Source organism: Raphanus sativus, chromosome 4 (assembly GCF_000801105.2).
Source record: "Raphanus sativus cultivar WK10039 chromosome 4, ASM80110v3, whole genome shotgun sequence".
Classification (NCBI taxonomy): Eukaryota; Viridiplantae; Streptophyta; class Magnoliopsida; order Brassicales; family Brassicaceae; genus Raphanus; species Raphanus sativus.
This window is the reverse complement of record NC_079514.1, coordinates 42,425,225-42,448,717: the sequence shown is the minus strand read 5'-3', so window position 1 is coordinate 42,448,717 and position 23,493 is coordinate 42,425,225. Positions and strand designations below refer to the sequence as shown.

The 23,493-nt window shown below is 33.7% G+C and overlaps 7 protein-coding genes, 1 long non-coding RNA gene and 1 pseudogene across 8 annotated transcripts; 2 read left to right on the top strand and 7 right to left on the bottom strand.

Moving 5' to 3' along the window:
* Window positions 1-131: 131 nt before the first annotated feature.
* Window positions 132-3,316, bottom strand: LOC108854081 (PR5-like receptor kinase). Its single transcript, XM_057008318.1, has 6 exons — window positions 3,161-3,316; window positions 2,376-3,075; window positions 1,974-2,031; window positions 1,709-1,793; window positions 1,577-1,609; window positions 132-1,466 (listed from the first exon to the last, which is right to left on the bottom strand). The coding sequence occupies exons 1-6, from the start codon at window positions 3,237-3,239 to the stop codon at window positions 298-300; spliced, it is 2,124 nt and encodes a 707-aa protein (XP_056864298.1). The 5' UTR covers window positions 3,240-3,316; the 3' UTR covers window positions 132-297.
* A 2,990-nt stretch (window positions 3,317-6,306) lies between these two features.
* LOC108854072 (peptidyl-prolyl cis-trans isomerase FKBP16-3, chloroplastic) lies at window positions 6,307-8,152 on the top strand. The gene is made up of 6 exons (XM_057009700.1): window positions 6,307-6,445; window positions 6,885-7,129; window positions 7,239-7,322; window positions 7,404-7,453; window positions 7,542-7,665; window positions 7,766-8,152. Exons 1-6 carry the CDS (start codon window positions 6,406-6,408, stop codon window positions 7,883-7,885), a joined length of 663 nt encoding a protein of 220 aa, XP_056865680.1. The 5' UTR covers window positions 6,307-6,405; the 3' UTR covers window positions 7,886-8,152.
* Window positions 8,153-8,827: 675 nt separating this feature from the next.
* Window positions 8,828-9,461, bottom strand: LOC108854080 (defensin-like protein 197). Its single transcript, XM_018627582.2, has 2 exons — window positions 9,339-9,461; window positions 8,828-9,262 (listed from the first exon to the last, which is right to left on the bottom strand). The coding sequence occupies exons 1-2, from the start codon at window positions 9,394-9,396 to the stop codon at window positions 9,051-9,053; spliced, it is 270 nt and encodes an 89-aa protein (XP_018483084.1). The 5' UTR covers window positions 9,397-9,461; the 3' UTR covers window positions 8,828-9,050.
* A 719-nt stretch (window positions 9,462-10,180) lies between these two features.
* On the bottom strand, window positions 10,181-10,825 carry LOC108854077 (defensin-like protein 197). The gene is made up of 2 exons (XM_057008994.1): window positions 10,693-10,825; window positions 10,181-10,612 (listed from the first exon to the last, which is right to left on the bottom strand). The coding sequence occupies exons 1-2, from the start codon at window positions 10,745-10,747 to the stop codon at window positions 10,419-10,421; spliced, it is 249 nt and encodes an 82-aa protein (XP_056864974.1). The 5' UTR covers window positions 10,748-10,825; the 3' UTR covers window positions 10,181-10,418.
* Window positions 10,826-11,420: 595 nt separating this feature from the next.
* Window positions 11,421-12,120, bottom strand: LOC108852224 (uncharacterized). The gene has a single exon (XM_018625728.2). The coding sequence runs from the start codon at window positions 12,053-12,055 to the stop codon at window positions 11,564-11,566; it is 492 nt and encodes a 163-aa protein (XP_018481230.1). The 5' UTR covers window positions 12,056-12,120; the 3' UTR covers window positions 11,421-11,563.
* Window positions 12,121-12,499: 379 nt separating this feature from the next.
* On the bottom strand, window positions 12,500-13,150 carry LOC108854078 (defensin-like protein 2). The gene is made up of 2 exons (XM_018627579.2): window positions 13,017-13,150; window positions 12,500-12,861 (listed from the first exon to the last, which is right to left on the bottom strand). The coding sequence occupies exons 1-2, from the start codon at window positions 13,081-13,083 to the stop codon at window positions 12,623-12,625; spliced, it is 306 nt and encodes a 101-aa protein (XP_018483081.2). The 5' UTR covers window positions 13,084-13,150; the 3' UTR covers window positions 12,500-12,622.
* A 684-nt stretch (window positions 13,151-13,834) lies between these two features.
* Window positions 13,835-14,503, bottom strand: LOC108851910 (defensin-like protein 4; annotated as a pseudogene).
* A 5,955-nt stretch (window positions 14,504-20,458) lies between these two features.
* Window positions 20,459-21,064, bottom strand: LOC130511660 (defensin-like protein 192). Its single transcript, XM_057008993.1, has 2 exons — window positions 20,963-21,064; window positions 20,459-20,813 (listed from the first exon to the last, which is right to left on the bottom strand). Exons 1-2 carry the CDS (start codon window positions 21,021-21,023, stop codon window positions 20,563-20,565), a joined length of 312 nt encoding a protein of 103 aa, XP_056864973.1. The 5' UTR covers window positions 21,024-21,064; the 3' UTR covers window positions 20,459-20,562.
* Window positions 21,065-21,639: 575 nt separating this feature from the next.
* Window positions 21,640-23,024, top strand: LOC108838819 (uncharacterized). The gene is made up of 4 exons (XR_001947582.2): window positions 21,640-22,071; window positions 22,227-22,267; window positions 22,362-22,503; window positions 22,600-23,024. It is a non-coding gene; the product is annotated as an uncharacterized LOC108838819 (long non-coding RNA).
* The last annotated feature ends 469 nt before the right edge of the window (window positions 23,025-23,493 follow it).

The window sequence follows — 23,493 nt, the reverse complement described above, 5'->3', positions numbered from 1 at the left end:
TTCTGTTTGATTTATTTCTTTTGCACTTTCATTCCATTATCACCATTCAGAAGCTTTTAGTCCCTCACTCCCTCTCGTCAATAGAAAGTGTCGTTAAAATTATGTGTAGTTATGTGCTCTATCATTTCAAGTCTGCATTTAAAAGATCACCTGTTATTATAAGCATATATTATTTTGGGGTTACATTTCCACAGGAACTATCATTAATGATGAATAACTGAATAGTAACAAAATCTAACTTGGGTTTCATCAATGAACCGGTAAGACGATTCCATGATCCTACTTGCCGGCCTTGGTTTAGGAAGATCTTAAGCTATACTCTTCTGTAATGTCTTGAACTGCTTCTTCGGAATAAAGTGAAGTATCTTGACTCGGTTTCGAGAAGCTTGAAGTGTCATGGACTTCACCAGCACTACTTTGAACTGTTGTTGCAGGTATAGATAAAAGAGGCTTCGGTGGAATCATTAGAGCCTCTGGACTTCCTTCTAACATTTCAACGACTTTGCTCATTGATGGACGATCAAATGGATTTGTCTGAATACACCACAAACCCACCAATACCATTTTCTTAACTAGTGTCTCATCTTCTTCTTCAGTTATTTGATCTTCGAAAAAACTCATGATTTCTCCCTTCTCAACATCTTTATAAATCCAATCCGGGAAGTACATGGACTTATTGTTGGATTCAAAGTTTTGAGCCTTTTCTTTGTCCCTTGCCCCAATCATCTCAAGAACCACCATTCCATAACTATACACATCCGACTTGTGAGAAACTCCTCCAAAATTCTTGGAAAAGACTTCTGGTGCGATGTACCCTGCCGTGCCTCTCGTGTCTAGCATTGACATGATGCTTTCATTATTTTTACATAACTTAGCAAGACCGAAGTCCGAAATCTTGGGACAAGAGTCACCATCCATGAGTATGTTCTGCGGCTTTATATCGAAATGTACAATCCTCGTTACACAACGGTTGTGCAAGTACTCTAGGCCACGTGACACACCTACCGCAATGTTGTATAACGTTTTCCATTCCATTTTCTCCGACATCTTCTCCGATATGAACTTGTCGAGGGATCCATTTGGCATGTACTCATATATTATAGCTTTTTTGCTTCCTTCATAGCAGAACCCTAGCAGAGAAACAATATTAACATGAGATGTTCTACTCATGCTAGCAACTTCGTTGATGAAATCTTCCCCATTCTCGTTTGACTCCTTCAAGATCTTCACGGCAACATCTCGGCTGCCATCAGGTAACTTTCCTTTATAAACAGTTCCAAATCCGCCTCTCCCAAGAACATCCGCAAATGATTTTGTCATCTTCTTGACTTGTGCATAACTAAATCGTTTTAACATTACAACTGCTTCGATGTTCTTCCCATCCAAATCACTTTTTCTCCTATTATTTGCTCTCACCTTAATCACAATCGCAATAACGATGATCATAGCAAAAACTGACGAGCCTCCTACAAGAGAATGAGCATCAAAAGTTAGGTGGTATATATATACATCATAAACTAATGAGTGAAGCTTTGTCCAAAAAAAAAACTAATGAGTGAAGCTAGTTAATGTGTACCAAGTATGAGTATTAACTTCAACGAAGATTTTCCTGCAACAAAGTATCAAATAAAGATTTCAATTAACTAACAAAAAACGTATATACAAACATTTCCGTGAGCCATATAAGTCGAATAGTGAATAAACTAACGTTTTGCTTGTACTCGAGTTGTCTTGGGGGCTGGAGACACTGAGGGTGCTAGCGGAGGTTCATCCGTTGCCTCTGCAACAAGTAACTTACATCAGTATACATCTAAGTGCCAAATCCATTTGTTTTAGTCCGAGAACCTATTAACCCACGATATATTTCACATAGTGAAGAGTAACTGTGTACACGTGGATCCAGAAAACATGAATGGTGCCTTTTCTTGGGGTCAACGCTATGCATTCTACCAAACTTGCTTTACGATGAGTACAATTTTAATGAATAGGAGATTCTTGAGTCGTAGAACCGTATGATCTTTAGAACGAGGCCTAAACCATTTCAAAATTCAATTTCCTTAAAAAAAACTTTCCAAAGAGATTTATTTGAAACAACAAAAAAATGAATCCTACTTTGACTAATTTTATTATCATATAACCTCTAGACATTTACTAGATAATATAATTTTTTTAGTTACAAGTTACAACTATTATTAAACTACATGCATAGTGCATTTAAGTGATACAAAGTTAACCTAAAATATCTTAAAAACTGACTGGTCACCGTTTTAAAAGCTTTACCCACTAATAGTACTGTAAATCATAATGATGAGAGTGATGGATATAAATATAAATTCTTTGAAAAATGAAATAGAGATGAGTGGATGTGAATTTACGTGGTTGTGTTGGGACCAGGGCAAAACTGGACGACAAAGTTGGAGGAATATGGACATACGAAGGTGCTGTTATTAGTATCGTAGGCGTAGCTATAAGCGCCTGGACACTCACGGTTGAAAGTCTGCGAGTAGATCGTCCGCTTGCATTGTTCGGGTGGTACGCCGTCGCCAGCCACGTAAAGTCCGACACAACAAAGCTCCCTCGTCTGGTTTATCTGACACGAGGTCTTGCATGCGTATGGATCGTTAGATCTTATATCGGTTCTGTTGATCCACAGCTCCGTTGGACACGTCTTTTTAATGTCCACAACGCATCCTATGCTTTTGCACGTTCCGTTCTCCGGTGTCACAAGCACAGGGAGGTTGTAACCATTGATGACGCTGACGTCGTAATAATCATTACCACCGTCAAAAGCTAGGTTAAACTCGGCTAAAGTTGCGGGAGGAACGCCTTCCTTGGAGCACTCTATTTCGCCGGACTCGCAGTCTCCGGTGATACATGAGAAACCCCCTGATGAGTTTGTGTCACATAGCGTTCTACCCCATATATTACCTATCCATGACGACGTCGTATTGATGGTACGCGTCTCTCCCTTTTCAAGCCTGAAACCGGTTGTGTCGACCGAGCCCTGGTAGTTGTAGGTTGCAGGCCATATAGTGTAGTCGCATTTGTTCTCTATCGTAAAGCTCCTCGACATCACTACAAAATGCAAATAAGAAAAGGCTTATAGGAGAGAGTGATTAATATTAAACCAGATCTCACTTACTTGTTAATAGTAACGTACCCGAGACCGATAAATGTGAAGCGAGGAAGAGAAGAAACGCAATTTTCAGTGCCATTGAGTTAAAGATGATGAAGAACATGAAAAAGAAACTTTATCTAATTATTACAATTTAATTACTGTTTACACGGTATTAATTAGAAACTTCCGAGGGAGAAAAATATAACTTGCCAAGGAAGAAGTAAAATGAGAATTTTGTTCTTCTTTTGATCATTGTTTTGGTAGGTGTACATCAAATCAAGCTTCATGGCCTGACCCGGTCCTGTATTCTAGTAGTGCACATGTACCACCGGCTCCAGTGCCGGTGGGAAGAGGAAACTAGAATACGAATGGGACGTAAATGTAAAAGGGGCAGATATAGTTTGACAATTAAAACAAAAAACAAACAAAGAAAAAAGACACGGTATTTTCTTTGACTTGAAAATAATCAAGCACAGTTATTAGTGAATCATGCACAACTCATATCTCAGAGAGATTTTTTTTTTTTGGTGTAAATATCTCAGAGAGATTTGAATTTTGAACCTCTCTTGTTAAAGTTTTCTCTGTATATATCCTAAAACAAAATAGAAGTGTATAAGAATAAGAGAATACATATGAGCTGGATCGTCTTGAAGTAGCAGTAGGAGTCCGCCAAACGAAGCATATAACCCTCTGAGAACATACACACATATTATGAATCTATCAAAGATGCACATATAAACATTGCGAACTTAATATCAAGAGCCAACAGTCAGGAGATATATCTCTGTATTTACATAAGTGCATGAACGTTTCATTGTTGACTTTAAATTTGTACTAGATTAGGATCCGCCCTAAAGGGCGGAAATTGATTTGTCAAATTTTAATTAATAATATATGGTATATATAATATATGTATATAATATTATATATATTTTGTGTAACATTTATATATATATATATACATATTAGACATATATATAATATTTTATTAAATATATATAGAATTTAATAGTGTTATAATTTGTGTTGTACTTGTTATTAGTTTGTATTTAATCTTTTTCATTTTTAGTATAATAATTTGCCTTGTCACACCATTTACCTTTTAACTTATACACATAGTTATGTCCTTTTTCAAAAAAAAAAAACTTATACACATAGTCTCGTAAAATGTAATATATAAAAAAACATATTTAAAAAATCTACTGACCATATGCCACCATTATTGGTTGTTTGAACAAAAAAAAATCATGTTCTTGCATAACTGTGTATGTTGTGATATGATGTAGGTGAATAGTAAATATATGGAAGTAAAGTTAGTGATACGAACATGAGCCTATGTTGGTCTATGCCACAATTATTTGGTTTTTGGAAGATCAATGAGTATAAGCATACACGGTCTTTGTATGCTTACGTTGTAAATGAGTCGGATATTTTTTCTCTTATGTCTGGAATGATATGAAACTCGTTGATTTAAGAGTGGTTCAGTTTTATATGATCTAATTATATTAAGAGATAAACCAAAAATATTATAAAAGTGTTACTAGTTAGATTTAACTAATCTATGTTGGTTAAGATTTGGTTTAATTTAAGTTGGTAGGTTGCATTGTATAGGAGGCATGATATATTCTAGCAACAACTATGAAAGAGTCCAAAATTTAAATGAGAACTTTAAATAGTAGATAATCCCTAAATTAATAGATTAGATTATCACACAAACATAGGGTAATTTATGTGATAAACCATTTAACCAATTTATATAAGATTTAACAATTATTCCAAAATTAATTTGTTTGGAATTTTCCGTGATTAATGATTTAACTAATTTATCTAAGATTTGACGATTATTCCAATATTTGTTTGGAATTTTCTCTACGTAGCCTAATATACACAAAACGTAATACTTCAAGGGTCCAACATCATCTTTTGATTTCTTATAAAAGTAGAACATCTCAGTGGAGAATTCTACCATGGAGATCAAATACACATATTTGTGTATATATATATATTAATATTATTATTTAATTATGGATTTTTTAAATCTAGGGGAAACCCAATTAAAATATTCCAAAAGAAATATTTTCGGTCGAGAATCTCGTGATTTCTAAAAAAAAATCCAACAATTAAATTTTAATATTAATATATACAAACATATATATGTATTTTGAGATCCAATGGGTTATATACTCCTATAGGTTAACTCTTTTTGTCAACAAAAGACTAACTAGAATTATTATTATTGGCAATTCTCAAATCTTTCAACATAAAATTATATGAGTATTTTATTGATGAAACTGATTTGAAAAATTCACACTGAAGTCTTTGACCAATGTGGATGTCTACTAGATAGCGTTTCTTGATGACTGTACATACGGTGGGTCGAGATCCACCGACTAATCTTCTGGAAGTATTTACCGGTGTAAGCCATATCTGATTATTCGCAATGGAAATTAGATACATATATTGTTTGGCTACACAAATGGATAAATCTGAGTTTAATAGATTTCGAATCTAGAATGCTTAGGACCTTTTCAAATTCACCATACCATTCGAACACGCTTGTGTGGTTTACTAGATAGCTTTTAAAAGTCTATGTTTGTCTTTTTTTTTTTTGAACACCAAATATTATAAAATCCTTCCAACTAGAATTAGTTGGGGATAGAAGAGTGCAGTACAGACTTGGCGAGAGATGCATTTGAAGGATCACTTCTACCGAAAGTGGTTGCTGCAAGACACCACCAAAATTCAAAGTATGAATACATCTTAAGATGGAGAGAGATGCAACAGTTTCTTAATAGTTGTGATAATGGCAAATGTGTGGTCACAATGCCATTGATCTGTTAATTAAGTTCAAATTCTCCACTTATCATTTACACGTAGTTGATATGTAAAATGTTGGTTATGTCAACATATATAATTGAAACCATCCTTTGTTGGGTTTTTTTTTTTTAAAGCATCTAAATTCGTTGCATTATTATAAACTTCTAATATGATAAGATTCGAAGAAACATATGCTTTCTAATACAATCGTCATAGGAAGAATCGAAACAACAGCGTATTCTAGAAAATTGACTAGACCTCCTAATGTGAAACGAACTGCGTGCCGTTCTAACTTGCGGATAATCCACTCTTTGACGTTTTTGCAACGAACAAAACAAGAAGGATTACGAGCCAAATCAGCAAAGACCAAACAAAACCAGAGATTTCGTTATCCACTGAACTCCTCAGCTTCTTCTGCCACATTGCCAAATCCATAATCTTTCTCTCGAGGAGCTAAACCAAAAAAGAAAATGGCAGCTTCTTCTTCTCCATCTCTACTTCTACCATTAGGTAAGATCCTCTGTTTTCTGAGCTGTTCTTCTCCAAGTCGAGATTTTTATTCCTCTGTTTTAATCTACTTTGAGTGTCTCAATTCCTTAGATTCTTATGCCAAGTCCCCAATCTCATTGAAAGATCTCACTTTTATTTGTTTAGATTGTTCCTCTGTTTTTAATCTACTCTGAGATTGTTCCTCTGTTTTCATCTACTCTGAGATTGTTCCTCTGTTTTTTAATCTACTTTGAGATTGTTCCTTTGCTTTTAATCTACTTTTGAGATTGTTCCTCTGTTTTTATCTACTTTGAGACTCTCAGTTCCTTAGATTCTTCTGCTGAGTCCTTAATCTCATTGAAAGATCTCACCTTTCTTGGTTTAGACTGAACCGGTTTGATCCATGGCTTGAACGAATACAATTGAGAACCTGAGATTCTGTTTATGCATTTATGTTCAGCATCTAGAAATGGTCCAAACATTAAGACTCCAAGATGTATATCTACAAGAGTCATCATAGCTTCAGAGACAAGAGACAGAAGCTGTAAAACCAATACTCTCTCTAGCCGTAGAGACGCAATGCTATTGGTTCTCGGCGTGTCAGGACTCTCAACGAGCTACTCTCCTGCGGCTTATGCAGCCGGTTTGCCTCCAGAGGATAAACCGAGGCTCTGTGAAGCAGAATGCGAGAAAGAGCTTGAAAATGTATGGTGAGATCACGCACACAACACCACCTTTTTGGACTTTCCATATAATCTTTTTGAGTTCATGACATTTTTAATTGGATTCTCTGCTGGTTTTGATTGAATAAAAGGTCCCAATGGTAACTACAGAGTCAGGGCTTCAGTATAAAGATATCAAAGTTGGTAAAGGCCCTAGTCCCCGGGTTGGTTTTCAGGTAAAAAAGAACTGAATCAAAGATTGATGAAACCATATTCTCAACCTTGTTGCTGAGATGAAACGATCCAAAATGTTGCAGGTTGCTGCTAACTATGTAGCTATGGTTCCTTCAGGGCAGATTTTTGACAGGTAATCTTTCTCAATCCATACAAAACCTAACAACTTGATCTTCTTTAGCTGAGCTATCACCAAATGGTCACATTCACTCACCTTGCAGTTCTCTAGAGAAAGGTCTACCATATCTGTTCCGTGTTGGGTCTGGCCAGGTGATCAAGGGACTAGATGAAGGACTCTTGACTATGAAAGCTGGTGGTAAACGCAGACTCTACATTCCAGGGCCTGTGAGTTTCTTTCTCATCAAGATTATAGCAGTAGTACTTTATTGTAACAGAGCTTCTAATTTTTCTGTCTGTTTTGATTATATGAATGTCACACTACAAGTTGGCGTTTCCAAAGGGTCTAGTCTCAGCTCCGGGAAGGCCGAGAGTTGCACCGAACAGTCCAGTTGTATTTGATGTGAGCTTAGAGTACATACCAGGGCTCGAGTCAGATGAAGAGTGAAACTATTTTTTTTTTTAAAGTTCAGATTATAATATGAAAATACAACATTATGTGATGGTGTCTCATTTTTACTTACATTTCGTTGTAAAAAGAAACCGTCAGCTATTCAGCTCCTTCACCATTAGGCCCCCATAGTTTCTTTTGGTTTTCTCTAGTTGCAGAAAGATGATGATTGATGACATAAGAATCTCATCATTGTTCAGAGTTTAAGACAACTATGATTGTTCTAAATTCCATGAGATATGAGTTATAGTGAATGTTTTAATATGTGATTATCACAAGAGTTTATACAAACATTATCCATATGCAAATCTCATTCGTAGTCTCTCATCCACTACTAGTTGTGTTATATCTTCTTATCTCGAACGTTTGGTCCAACCAAAATTCTAAAATGCCTCCAAGTCCTGTATTTGTGTGGGACTAAAAGGAAGCTCATCATTGCTTTTTATCTTCTTTGTTACTTTGCAAATTAGACTTTTTTTTTTTTCAAATTAGACTTACTATCTCCTTGTTATCTAGTGTAATATTCACTATAGCGTTTAGTATTTATAAATGAAACCAAACATCTTAGACTAGGTAAAAGAACTGATAACATACAGAAGTTCGATACATACCTCTGAATCAACTTAAGAGTAAACTCTACATTACGATTTAATCTGCAACACCATTACAAAATTCTATGATATATCATTCTACTTTTTTTTTTATATATCATTCTACTTTATATCAGTGAAGAATATTAACTTTGCAGATGTTTTAGAGATGTTCAGTAGTGTGTCAAAAAGATTGAGATGTATTCATACTCAGATGTATCAAAACATATTTTTGTTTGTATTTTCTTTTGTTTTTTTTGATCAAAACATATTTTTTTGTATTTTGGCAAAATTAATGAACTCTGGATCAAATTAAATCAAATTCGTTTTCAATACGAGCTCGGAATCATTGGATAAATTAGCATAGACATGTATGCATTTTATTAGAGGGGATAATACTCATACGTCTTCGGACATTATTACATGAATCACATACAACCATACTTATATCAAAGTATAAAACGCTATAGGGAAAAGTTTTTTTTTGTTTGCGATAGCGGGTTGGGCGGTTGCGTTTAGCGTTTTAAACAGTAATAATAAGCGGTGTATGATTTCTAGCTTGTAATATATATCTAATCGTCTTTGCAGTAGTCGCAGAAACATTTGATAGGTTTGCTTTTGTGTTTCTTCACGCATTTACCGCCTTTAGCACCTTTGAAACTCCTGCAGTTTTGACGACACAACGTGGGGAAGAACTTAGGGTTACAGAACGTGGGACCTACGTCTCCCCCGTACTCCTCCAGGCATTTGAACTTCTCGTCGGCTCCTATCTTCTCCGGCGACTCTGCATATTTAGTTATGATAATCTTATATATAAGTTGTGACTTGTGAGAGTGGTAGTTTTGTAATAATGTACTTACCACCAAGAACGGCGAGGAAGAAGATGAACAACGCTATGAAGATGTAAACAGACTTCATTTTGCTTTGTTTACTGTTTATTGTGGAGGTGTATCTGCCAGCGATTCATGTGTTTATAGTGACATGCAAATGATTGGACCTCTTTTTTCATTCACATTTTTAATAATATAGCTGTGTTAATTGAGACACGAACGGTCCATCTAGATTTTGACGTATCAGAAAAAGAAGAAAAGGAGATAGATACGTACAATCATGATTGCCTTATTGGTACATACATTTTTCACGTGATTTTTTTTCAAGCTCCACTATCTTTATATTTTAAACTAATGAGTTTGCCCATCACTTTAATTTTGTATGCACCATCGTAGACAATGTATAACAATTTATTTTTATTACTTTAGTTCAATATTTTGTATGTTAATCGTACTTTTTCGTTTAAAAAGATGTTAATGGTACTTTGAAGCTCGAATGCCTTTAGCTATCTATAAATTAAAAATCATATGTTGAGTTGTTTTATAGGTTCAGTAGTTTAAAACGTATAATAAAACTAACAACCAACCAAAAAGAATAGATATGCCACTCTAATAGCAAATTCAATATTTAAATTATTAGAACCATTCAACCATGATATCATATAGACACATTGCTACTTGAAAAGAAAAACATTTTTTTGTTAAAAGCTTCATGAACCTCTTTGAAGCAGAGATGGAGAAGAGAAAGACTCCTAGTTAATGAAGGATAAATGTCCTTGATTTAATCTTTCTCTAAGGCTAAGTGTTGACTACAATTCGCCAGAGTAACTGGCTATTTCTTTTAGCATATTGTTTACATTCTGAAGAAGTGGTTATTTTAGCAAATGGAACGTTATAAATTTATAACCTAAGCATACATGAAATGATACAATGATATAACACATACACAAACAAAGTGATAGTAGTTGACGGTCGATGAAATTGTTGGGGCATTATTATCACATGAGCACATACATTTATTAATTCATATGGAAGTAGATACGCTTAAGCGAAAGGGGTCTCTTATTTGATATGCGTTGAAGCTGAGGCCATACGTTCTTGCAACTCTAATCATTCTTTGCAAAAGTCGCAGTAGCATTTGGTATGCTTATTTTTCTTTATGCATATACCGTTTTTCGCGCCTTTCATAGCACGGCAGTTTTGGCGGCACAACGTTGGGAAGAATTTAGTGCTACAATCCATGCCAGTTTTTCCGCCGTACTCCTCCACGCATTTGAACTTTGCTTCAATCTTCTCCGGCGACTCTGCATATTGTAGTCAAAATTATATGAGTTGTAAGAGTAGTAGTTTCTGAATAACATGGTAAATTTAATCAGATACTTACCAAGAACGACCAGGAAGACAACGAACAACACAAGGAATATGGAAACAGGCTTCATTTCAATTTGCTTATGATAATGCTTATTTTGCAATTCTGGGATGTATCAACCGTTATATTTATAGTAGTAGTAGACTAGTGATGTAAAATGATTAGGATGCTTTTAATGCTAAAAATATTCGAACCGAAATGAAAAAAAAACAACAATTATTCAAGGGCCCGTTCTCGATTTTATAAAATCAAATATTGCCGTAAAGGTAAAACGTTTTTCACATAGCATTTCCAAGTTACACAAAGAAGAATACATGGACAAAACAGGGCAACAGGTATTTTGCCAATTATTCAAAACATAAAAGTGGATTCTCCACTATTTGCTTTCCATTTTTTTGTCAATAATTCAACAATCTCAATAATTCAAACTGTAGCCACTATACCAATAATCTCTGCGGCTCGTGAGTTTTCCATTACTTCATTTTTTTGGTCTTATGTGAAATATGGCTATGAGATTAGTCCTGAAAAACAATAAGGACCAAAGAAGTATAGTGCAGTTTGGTGTAAGTCTTTAAGTTTGGCCAAAACAAAAGGAAAGGGTTCTCGTTGTGGAGACAGAGGAAGATATTGATTAACTTAGATCAATATATTTATTTTACAAAGTCTATGTAATTAAATGTACGAAGTACGAACACGCTGAGAAAGATGATTGCTAAGAATCTTGGGTACATATCTATACAAGATTTTAAAGACAACAACCACATAGTTCATTACCAAACTCATTTCAGTTGTCAGAACCAGTTTACAAAGAAAATCTCCGTACAATTCTTGAAACAGAACTACATATGAAGAACAAAACATAATACTAATGTATGTTTTATTTTAGTCAAGAGAGGCTGAGAAAAACCGAAGTTGCAACTCCAACTGCGTACACACCAATCGCCGCTCCGATTAGGTTCTGTCCGGACCGAGTCACGGCGCCGATCCCAGCGATTCCGGCGATTCCTAATGGAATCCTACTCGCCATCGCTTTCCTCGCGTTTCCCACGACGGTTTCCGTGAAAACCTCGGTGGCCCACTCCTCGAACTCCTCCGGCCCGAGAATATCCGCCGCCGTGACTCGGGAGGTGATGACTCGGAGAGCTGAGTCGACTTGGGACTGACTCGGAGGAGAAGGGACCCACCTGATGATCAGAGGAAAAGAGGAGAGGTTCCGGTGGATGTGGGCGGCGGCGGAGAGGAGTTGGTAGGGACGAACTCCGGCGAAAGCATGCTGAGCGAGAGAAAGAGACTCCTCGTATGCTGAGTCGCAAGCCGAGTGGAACTCGGGCGAGTTGGATAGAGTCGTCTTGACTCGCTTTGAACCCGATATCCCCATCTCTCTCTATCCTCTCTTCTCGCGAGTTACTGTGATTAAAGCTAGACTCGAGTTTACTCTCTGTTGTTTACACGTCACTATTGATGATGTTCATTCACAGCCGTTGGATTAAACTGTAAATTCATCTGACGGTAGTCACACGTATAAACATATGTACAAGTGTACAACTACAAGTGGTACAGCGTTTATGCTGAATAAAAGATTTTAAAACATGTAGACAAGAGAGTTATTTTATTCGCCACTAACCATGATAGTACGATACCAACAATAGTTGATTTGTGAAATAACAAATTAGATTTGTAGCAAGATGGTAAAAAAATAGGAAGAGAAAGAAAAGAGGGTGAAATTTTGATTATTTAGTGAATTATATATATTTTTTGTTTTGTTATACCAACAAACATGAGAGCCTTATTTCACTAACCATGATACCAACAAACATGTAGATAAGATTAGATACTTCAGGCTTTATTTTTTATTTCACTTTTATTCATTAGTCGTACATTATTACTTGGACATTTCCACCTTGATTATTACACAAACCATGACACTTCACACATGCAACATTATTCAAATACCACTTAGAATCTGATCGAAAGGTGGTTTGTAATTGTCGGTGCAGAAGTCGCATAAGCACTTATATTTATTGCCCTCTCCCGTAACGCATCTTCCACCTTTAGATCCCTTGTCCCCACGGCATCTTGTATAGCAAAACGGGGGATATATCAAAGGCGCACAGAAGGCGAAACCCACATCACCTCCGTATTCTACCAAGCACTCGGTATCTTGCGCTTCTGTCTTTGGCACTTCTGCTCATTATATATATACAGAGAATACGTGAGAATATAGAAATCACATTTATATTGAAACTATTACGTGGAGATATACTTTCTGGATCATTTTTGTTACGAATCGCACAACTGTTAACTGATACATGTGAATAAACACGGAGATAGTTATTTACCAAAGATAACCAAAAAGAGGATGGGAAATACGGCAAAGGAGGAAACTAATTTAGTTGCCATGGCCATCTTATCTCTCTCTCTTTCACTTTGGAGTTAAAGTCTGTGTAAAGTTTCTATGATATTTACCTTATTATAAAGAGGTCATGTAGCTGTGATAATAATTGATACGAAACGTAACGACTTTTGGGATTTTCCATATTTCTAACTAAAAATGTGTTTTAAATGTTAAAAAGAAAGAAAGATAAATGTTACTTTTGGTCCCAGCTCACTGAGCTCAGTGTTGTTTTAAAAGCCCAATACATGCTAGAGATGAAGATTTAGGAAACCGTATTGAACCAAAAATTGAGCAAACCTGAGTTAAAATAGGGAACCAAAGCAGGAATTGTTACAAGTTACAACAAGGTTTGGTAGGTGAAAAAAATTACTTTCGACTCACAAAACATATGTACAAGTGAATGCTCCAGCGTTTACAGGGGCTTGGATATACTACAATAGTTATCAATATACTTTTCTTCACATATACGTATTATTACTTGGACAATTTTAACTTTTTTACCACAAGCAATGACACATGCAGGATTCAAATGACACTTAGAAACTGATCATAAAGTTTGTCGCTGAAGAAGCGCATAAGCACTGCTGCACTGGCCACTCACTAGATACGGAACAAACTCTATTTAGATCTCTTGTTCACATGTCACAATTACATTTATTCCTTTTACCGTTGATTAACGGTAAATTTTTAAACCCAGTAGATATTTTCTTTGCCTAGGATTCTTTTGGCTTATGCAAAGTTGTGAAGTATGAGGGTTAACAATAATATGAATCGCTTCTAACCACGATACCACCCGTATAATATGATCAAACCATAATTACGAGCCTTAGATACCGCCGGCCTTTTTTATTTATTTCACATATTCATTACAACATTACATTATTACCTGGATCTGTCTTCACCTTTATTTTTACACAAACCGTGACACATGCAGGATTGATCAAATACCAGTACTTAGAATCTGATCATAAGCTTTGTCGCCGCAGAAGTCGCATAAGCACTTGACATTAAACTCCTCTCCCCAACGGCATTCTCCACCTTTAGCTGCCTTGTCCGCACGGCATCTTCTGACACAAAACGACGGATATATATATCATAGGCGCACAGAAACTGAAGCCAACATCTCCACCGTATTCTTTCAAACATTCCCTGTCTTGCGCTGCTTCGGTCTCAGGCATTTCTGATCATTTGGTATACAGGGAATGCTTGAGAGTGTATATAAATCACATATATAATGAACGTGCTGCGATTATACCAAGAAAAATTCTCTCTGGATCATATTATGAATCACACAAAATTTAACAAATATATGTCAATAAATATAGAGTTAGTTAAATTACCAAAGATAACCAAAAAGAGAACGTAAAACACGGCGAAGGAAGAAACTGGCTTCGTTGCCATTGCCATCTTCTTTCTACTATCTTTGTTTCACTTTGGAGTTAACGTATGTGTAAATGAACTGGTCTATGCTATTTATCTTTATCGTTGGACCAATAAATTATTATCAAAGACTCATTTAGCTGTCATAACTCATACACACGTCACAGTTACATGTAATTTCTGACCGTTAATTAACCATAAATTAAACGAACGACAGTCAGATAAAGAGCCGGTCCTACGTTTAAGAAGGCTAGAAGCAAAAAAAAAAAGTGGCCACTTATCAAAACAAAAAAGAGAAGAAAATATGTACTAAGACCATCTCCAACCCCACTTCATTTTTCACTTTTTGCTTCATTTTGAAGAAAGTTTTGCTCCAACCCTACTTCATATTTTGCTTCAAAATGAAGCCGTGAATAGTGTTATTTCAAATTTGAAGATCTACTGTATATATCTTCATTTTTTTGAAGATGAACTTTTTCATTGCAAACTGATCCTTAACTTTTATTTATTTGTATCTTTTGCCAAAATAAACAATATGCTTTAATATAATCCAATTAATTTCTAATTTCAGTTGTTATTTTCATTATATCAATTTAAAATATTAAATATACTTAAATTTTTTACTAATAAATAAAATAAACTTACTTAATTAAGATAAAAAGACAAATACATAATTAATAACACAAAACTAAACATATTAAACTTATCAATACAACATAAACTAAAACTTAATAATCTGGTAAATCATTTGTTTATTAACACTAAACATATAAAATCTAATGTTTTTGTTTATTTATTTATGTTTGGTATAATAATTTTATTATAAGATATGTTAAACATGTTGAATTATGTTGAAATAAAATAGTTGGGCAAAATTAGTAAATGTAAAAAACTAGAAGATGTTATTAATAATTAATGATAAAGTGGAGAAAGAATATATTTGGAATATTCCTTTTAGAAGAAAGAAATGAAGTAAACCATTGGAGTGAATGTTGCTTCATTTTTTTCTTCATTTTGAAGAAAGTGCATATTTGAAGATAAAAATGAAGCCAACCATTGGAGATGCTCTAACAGAGTTTTTTAAAACCAGTACTTGTTTTCTTTGCCTCAGATTTTTTTTTTTTGGCTTATGAAAAGTTGTGAAGTATCTAAGTTAATCTTAATTTTATTCGCATAGAGAAATTTATTAGATCACATAGAGAAATACATTCGGAATCATTTTAATTGTGGAATCACAAAATTTTCAAACATGACTTTTTTTTTTGTGCACAAATTTTCAACATGACTTAATAGGTGATTACAGAGCATTTTGGTGAAGACATCCAACTTATATTCACAGTTTATATAAAACGATTATTATCATATACAGTATCATGACTCCAATATATCAAAATTTCCTTTCTCCCTGACGCCTTTTCTTACAACCAAAACTAATATATGTAGAAACAAACAACATTCTTTCACAAGGGAAGACATAACTGAGTAGTAGTAGTTATCAACCTGCTCCTAGGTAACCATTGCTGCCAGCAGAACCACTGGCGAAGCCAGTAAGAAGAATAAGGGTGCACATGCACCCATAGTGTTTTTGAAAAACTAATGTATTAATTTCTTCACTAATGTTTAAATATGTGAACTTAAATTTGTAATTTTACACACTTGTGCACCTACTAATATTCATTTCTGGATTCGCTCCTGAGCAGAACTACCTATAGAAGCATGCAAATCGCGAACAAGGAACTTCACCGTGTGTTTTCCCATTTCAAACAATATCTCCAAGCATTTTTTGGAGATCAGTCTGTAACCAGCATCACCCATTCCTCTTCATCGTCAAAGTACTTGAGCTGAAACAACACATCTTGCAGTTTAAAACGTTTCCCAACTTCTCTGTAGAGCTGTAGACATCCAACCGATGAATCGAACTTGAAATGTACTGTGTCTTCTCTATAATTAGCATTTACAGTGAGCATTGCTGATCCACCTCGCTGCTATTGCTTTTGAGTATAACTGCTCCTGGGCCATTTGATGAATCTGACATGGACCAGTTAGGTTCGATAATATTGGCGCTACATCTGATTGTTATCAAATCTTTTTATTTATGATCATTAATTGTCATATTTATGTTAATCACATTAGGTAATTTTGGTAGTTTTTATTTAAAAACGAGTTGAGAATATTCCTTTATACATTAATAATCAATTTATTAGTTAATTTAATAAAAATTATAATATATATTAGGATGAACCAACTATTTTTCTAAGGATTCGAAGAATCATTCTGGTGATGACACGTGGTTACAAAAAAAATATTATAATATTTCAAGATTAATATATAAGGGGTTTTATAAGAGTATAGTAAACATACCAAAGTTCAGAGTTTCAGACAGATCCCTTAGACAATTCAAAGCAGAGACAACAACTACATGAGTGATGTTCCGGGAGACAAATTGCGGCGAAAGAAAACAGAACCAAGACAAAAACAAAGAAGAGAGTAAAGTAAAAAATTGAGCTTTATGCCAAAAATAGAATTTAAATCACTAAATTATTTGATTATAATAAAAAATGAGAATATCCAGATGAAATGAGATTAATATCTTTTTATAGATTGGAATTTTGAAATAATTTGTAATTTTTTTTAAAAAAAATTATTATATAATAATGAATTCAAATTATTAGGTGAGAATAAAAATAAAAAATATGCACAATAAATGAAAACACATCATTTTAAATCTTATCCAAATTTTCCTTAAAAAAAAATTATTCGTATGAGGTGATAGCGTAGTTGCGCACCAAACATTTTTATCCTATCAATTTGCACCATGTGATTAAATTGGACCACAATTTTAACAGTGGAAACTCTAGAATTTTGTTGAATCCACCTAAATATGTTACAAAATTTCAACAGTCTCATTACAGAATATTTAACAGTTGAAACCAAGCCGATTGGTCTAATGTGGAAACCAGAAATTTCATCATACCCATAAAATACTTTTAATTAATTCGGTGAGTGAGTCTTTTTACTTTTTTTTTGGGTCTAAATATCAAGATTTATACCACTTTTCTGTTTTTTAGAGTTTACAATGTTGTGCGACTGAAAGTTAGTTATTGTCTTCTTCCCCTACACCAACCAACCAACCAACATATGATGTAGCTCTCTGTTAGGTTGTGTTTCATCCATTTGATTTTTGTGTGTTAATTAACCCAAACAATGTGTTACGTCAACGGAACAAAATCTATTGAATCACTTCTTCACACGCCACAGCTACGTTTTATTCTGATCGTCGATTTACAGTGAATTAATCGAGTAGTCAAACACAGCTACCTGGATGCTAAATTAAAGATTTTAAACACAAATAGATATTTTCTTTGGATTAATTCTTGGGTTCATGAACCGGTAGATTCACCAACTAATATGTTTTTTTTTATTTCATATTCAGAATCTTTTAAAAAGGAAACAAAATATTATCAAGTTATATTATGTTTTTAACATTTAAAAAAAAATAGTAGTCGCAAATTTTTATTTCCTTTTAATTTAAAAGATACTGAATATAAAAAATAAATTTTTATTAGTTGGTAAATCTATAGATCATCGTAGAAGTGAACCCAAGAATTATTCTTTTCTTTGTATTAAATTCTTGTGGCTTATGCAAAGTTGTGAAAAAGTTAAATAATTATTATATTCGCATATAACATGATACCAACCATATAATGTGATCATACCATGTGAGCCTTCCAGCTCTTTTTCACATATTCATTATTACTTGGACAATTTCATTTTTATCATCATACAAACCATGACGCATACATGATTAAGTACTTGGACCACCTAGACATGCAGGATTGTCGCTGCAGAAGTCGCATAAGCACTTGTAGTTACCGACGCCCTCCACCGAATAGCAAATTCCACCTTTAGCTCCGTTACTTAAACGGCATTTCCAGTAACAAACCGAAAATTCCTGAAAGTTACAGGAATCCGAGACAAATACACCCTCGTATTGTTTCAAGCACCGCTGCGCTTCTATCACTGGGACTTCTGCTCATTATATATTATATTAGATAAATACACGAGAAAATAGAAATCAACTAGAGAAGTACTTTCTGGATCATTTTAATTATATGAAACACAATTTTTCGTAACAAATATATGTGAATGTATACGGAGTTAATTAATTACCAAAGATGACCAAAAAGAGTATGATAAGTACGGGGAAGAAAGAAAGTGACTTCGTAGCCATGGCCAACTTCCCTGTTTATATTTCTCCTCTCTAATCTCTAATCTACTTTTGAGTTAAGGTATGTGCTATCAACTTGTACTATGCTATTTATCTTTTAATTTCTGTTTTTCTATGGGTGTCAAATCACCTAAATTATCCTCATCCAATCATTTAGCTATATACAAAAACTAAATCTCTAGTTTTATAGAGATGCCACATCACCTGAAATATTCTCATCCAATTATTTAGCCACGTCATCGCGGATATTAAACCAATGGACCTTAAACCATCCAAACTCATCAAAATAACCAACCCATTTTTAAAAGTTTCTTGTTTTTATGATCTACCCCTCATTCTAATATTATCTCCATAGGTGTAGATCAAAATTAAATATTTGTATGGAGCACAAATAAATGATATAAAAAGTAAAACAATCATAATTAAAATTACATATATGCAACTTTTATTTAGAAAAATTAAAATTATTTAAAATTCTGAATTTTAAAAATAATTTATAAAAAACTAAAATCATTAATGTGTAGATTTCGTTTATATAAAATGATTCTAAAAAATTTCATAAATCAGATCCAAATCATATAATTAACTTGATTTACTAAAAATATTAATTTATTTGATTCTCAAATAACATATTGATAAAATAACAAATAAGAAATGTGTATTGAAAATATAAAATGTAACAAGTAAAAATGATAATAAAACATGGAGAAAAAAAAGATTTCTCAAATAACATATTGATAAAATAACAAATAAAAAATGTGTATTGAAAATATAAAATGTAACAAGTAAAAATGATAATAAATCATGGAGAAAAAAAGATGAGATATCGATAAAGAAAAATGATAATGAATAGAAAGAAAATTTGACACAAAACTCATTGGCGTGTGGAATCGAAAACTAATCCCGAAAGGCTATTGATGTCACGGGTAACCAACAAATCTAATGCACCAGCAACAGCTATTTCCTCAGGAGACTAATATAATCAGTATGGGGGCACATGCTCTACCCTTTCACAACCCCTGATCCCCACCGTAAATTTAATCACTTGAGTCGTCTCTGTTTTGTCTCTCCAACTTTTCAGGTGTAATGTATCCGATGAAACTTCAATGCTCCTCAATAAACCATCAAATCAAGACGTCGTGTTACTCTCCACATCCCTCTCTTCTCACTCAGTAAACAATCAATATCTTTTATAGATCATAAAAAATCATGAATTTTGATATAGTTTATATTATTTAAAATGTTTTTATTATTTATAAATGAGTTTGAATTATTAGGTAGATATAAAAATCAAAACAATCTGCACAACTAATGAAAACATATTATTTAAATTTTATCCAAATTTTTTATTTAAAAAATAATCTTTATATGGTGCATATGTACGCACTCATCCAACATTATCCAATCAACTTGCGTCACGTGACTAAGCTGAACCACACACAAAAATTCAACTGTTGTAACAACTCAAAAATTCAACTGATGTAACAACTCTATTGAATCCATCTAAGATATGTTATAAAATTTTAACAACTTCATTGTTGAGTACGTAATGAACAGTTGAGACCAAGGTGGTTAATGTGTTTACAAAACCAGAATTTTCATCATTAACAGTAAATTAATCGACTAGTCAATCTACACCTGGATGCTAAAGATCTTAAACACAAATAGATATTTTCTTTGAATCGGGTTCTTCTTGCTTATGAAAAGTTGTGAAGAAGTTAAATAATTAATTTTTCTATTTGCATATAACACGATACCAACCATATAATGTGATCAAACCATGTGAGCCTTAAGGTACTTCCGGCTCTTTTTCACATATTTATTAATAATTGGACGACTTTCATTTTTATTATCATACAAACCATGACACATGCAGGATTATTCAACCTAGAGTCTGACTAGGACCAGGAGTGTCGTGGCAGAATGTCTCGCTGCAGAAGTTGCATAAGCACTTATAGCTTTCGACACGCTGTTCGTCCTCTCCCTCTACTGCCACATAGCAAATTCCACCTTCAGCTCCGTTTTCACGGCATTTTGTATGACAAAGCGGAGTTTCCACAGCGGAACAGTTGCTTAAGGGAAAATCACCAACGTATTCTCTCATGCACAGCTGCCCTTCTATCTCCGGCACTTCTGCTCATTATATATTAATATATTATATTAGATAAATACATGAGAAAATATAAATCAACTAGAGAACTACTTTCTCAATCATTTTAATTATACGAAACACAATTTTTCTGAACAAATATATGTGAAAATATATGGAGATAGTTAAGTACCAAATATGACCAAAAAGAGTGTGAAAAATAGGGCGAAGAAAGAAAGTGACTTCGTAGCCATGGCCAACTTCTTTGTCTGTGTTTGTCCCTCTCTACTCTCTGTTTTACTTTTGAGTTAAGGTATGTATTAACCAACTTGTACTATGCTATTTATCTTTAAATCTTTGGTATTCTAGGGATGCCACATCACATGAAATATTCTCATCCAATTGTTAAACTATATAAAAGGAACTAAATCTCCTGTTACAAGAAAAGAAAAAGAAAACAGGAATTAAATCCCTATTTTTTAGAATAAAATAATTATTTTAAACACATTATTATTTAAAATTACAAAAAATAAACTAGCAATATTATTAAAAGAAGTACCTAAACTCTATTAGAAAATACCATCAAAAGAGAATACTAATCATTTTATCTCAGCTTATGCCAAAATATAAAAATAGGATATAACAAAACAAATAGATGATTAATATCAAAATCATATATATAATGCCTCACTTTTCTCTCTTTTCAGGGTGTACACGTTGGATTTTTATAAATGCATGTGGGCCCCATGTTTTGTCCGGTTTTGATTGGTCGATTATGGTTGGTGTTTGGTCTGATTTTGGTTCTCCTTGTCCGGTTAGATTATAAGTCAAACGCTGCGTTTTTGCCGTTGAATAGATTAGGGTATCTTTCTTTTCGTTCTTCCAGTCTTCTTTCTCACCGTCAACGGTTAACTTAATCTGCAAACCCAAAGATTTCTCCTTCCATCTCTTGACCTCCCCTAATCATTCAACGTCTTCTTAATTTCGTCTTCTCATCTCTTAACCTCCCCTGTCGTTCAATGTATCTTAATTTCGACCTCTTCGGATCCTTCATGTCAAATCTATAAATTAAAGAGGGTTGAGACTAGGATGAATCTTCAGAACCACTTTCAGTTATTCATTTTTATCAAGGGTAGAAAGATGGCTTCCTCCGATGTTGTTGCGCACTCCGCCTTTGATGCTCTTCGTCTCGGTAAATCTACCCAGTCATTGTTGCTCGGCTGCTTCGTTTTTTTGGACTCAAAAACCATCAAGAAGCAAGCTAAATTCATGGAAATCATTCTACTTCTCCGTGATGAGAAGGTATTGAAACGACAAGCATCTTATATTAGATGTTTTTTTTTAAAAGCTTGATGATTTATTTTAGTACGGTTTGTCATCTGTAATCCTATGATCACCTTCCATGGTGGTAATCTCTGAATCGGAAGTTTAAACTCTATGGTTTCCTTCTAAATCAGATGACATTCATCATGCGGAGAGTGGCGCTAATGGATGAGAGGTTAATACAAATCCCAATATTTTGTAATTGTTTTTTCTCTTTATAAAATTTCTCACAGACACTTTTCATTTTTAACACAAGTTCTTACTCTCAGGTTATTATGAGTGGAAAGCTCCATGCTCAAAAGGTGCCAAGTCCATGAAATTCAAGGTCGGTTACATGGTTTCCTCCGGTCAACTAACCAAGTAGTACATCGAATCTGTAGTTAAACATGTTCTGTTTATACATGTGACTAGGTGAGAGTTTCTTCTTTTGAGTTCCTCATTCTCCTTAATGGTTAAGTACAATGAAAATATCTAAAGTGATTGTGGTTAAACCTCATAAATGTGCAGGGTCTGCTCGGAATCAAGGTTAAGGTCCTGCTTGACTGGGACCCTATTACGAAGCTAGGACCAATGACACCATTACACGATCTTGTGATCATCCATGCTCCCAAGGGAAAAGATGTTAACTCCGCAGCTGCTCAGGTTGTTACTTTGGCTGCTCTTCTACTGAAAGCTCCACTCACAACCGTAGAGTACACTGACCAAGTAACCTTCCGATCCTGATTTTGGAGACGCAATTGGAAGTGTGAGCTCCATTGATTCTTTGATTCTGGTGAGAGACGCTTAAATATGTTTTATCATATAAGTTATAACCATATGCGTTAAAAGATATACAGATTTGTTATTGTATTATTTTAACTTAATTCACATTTGTTTGGGAATTGTGGGGTTATAGTTGATTACAAAACTGAAATACAATAGAAACGTGTAAATTAATATTTGATACATTAATAAACACCCTAAGTTCATTAAAAGAATTCTGGTCCAAAATTGGACCGGCTCAAATATAAAATAAATTAATAAGATAATAATTTATAAGAAAATCATATGTAAATATATGGTTCCATTAAAATTATAAATTAGCAATTTATATGTTTGTACATTTTTATATAAGTACAAACCAACTATTATATTGTTTTTTTATATTTACACTGAAATTATATTTATATTTTCTTAAGATTTAATATATTTTGATGAGATTAATAAAATTATATCTTAAACACAATTAAATATATATATATATATATATATATATATATATATATATATATATATATATCAAATAATATAATAAACTAATACTGTAAAATTTCAAAATGTTAATTAATGTATATACATTAAATTTAAATATCTTTTTATTTCAGGAAAAATATTTCTTAAAATATTTTTTTAAAGAGTTTC

Coding starts and splice junctions, on each gene's coding strand:
- LOC108854077 (XM_057008994.1), bottom strand. CDS start 10,747: ATGAAGCCTGTTTCCATATTCCTTGTGTTGTTCGTTGTCTTCCTGGTC. Junction 10,613..10,692: donor TGTCTTCCTGGTCGTTCTTG/GTAAGTATCTGA, acceptor TACAATATGCAG/AGTCGCCGGAGAAGATTGAA.
- LOC108854078 (XM_018627579.2), bottom strand. CDS start 13,083: ATGGCCATGGCAACTAAATTAGTTTCCTCCTTTGCCGTATTTCCCATC. Junction 12,862..13,016: donor CCTCTTTTTGGTTATCTTTG/GTAAATAACTAT, acceptor TATAATGAGCAG/AAGTGCCAAAGACAGAAGCG.
- LOC108854080 (XM_018627582.2), bottom strand. CDS start 9,396: ATGAAGTCTGTTTACATCTTCATAGCGTTGTTCATCTTCTTCCTCGCC. Junction 9,263..9,338: donor CTTCCTCGCCGTTCTTGGTG/GTAAGTACATTA, acceptor CTAAATATGCAG/AGTCGCCGGAGAAGATAGGA.
- LOC108854081 (XM_057008318.1), bottom strand. CDS start 3,239: ATGTTCTTCATCATCTTTAACTCAATGGCACTGAAAATTGCGTTTCTT. Junction 3,076..3,160: donor TTCACATTTATCGGTCTCGG/GTACGTTACTAT, acceptor TGCATTTTGTAG/TGATGTCGAGGAGCTTTACG. Junction 1,794..1,973: donor ATCTCCTATTCATTAAAATT/GTACTCATCGTA, acceptor TACTGATGTAAG/TTACTTGTTGCAGAGGCAAC.
- LOC108852224 (XM_018625728.2), bottom strand. CDS start 12,055: ATGGGGATATCGGGTTCAAAGCGAGTCAAGACGACTCTATCCAACTCG.
- LOC130511660 (XM_057008993.1), bottom strand. CDS start 21,023: ATGGCTACGAAGTCACTTTCTTTCTTCGCCCTATTTTTCACACTCTTT. Junction 20,814..20,962: donor ACTCTTTTTGGTCATATTTG/GTACTTAACTAT, acceptor TATAATGAGCAG/AAGTGCCGGAGATAGAAGGG.
- LOC108854072 (XM_057009700.1), top strand. CDS start 6,406: ATGGCAGCTTCTTCTTCTCCATCTCTACTTCTACCATTAG. Junction 7,454..7,541: donor TCAGGGCAGATTTTTGACAG/GTAATCTTTCTC, acceptor CTCACCTTGCAG/TTCTCTAGAGAAAGGTCTAC. Junction 7,666..7,765: donor GACTCTACATTCCAGGGCCT/GTGAGTTTCTTT, acceptor TCACACTACAAG/TTGGCGTTTCCAAAGGGTCT.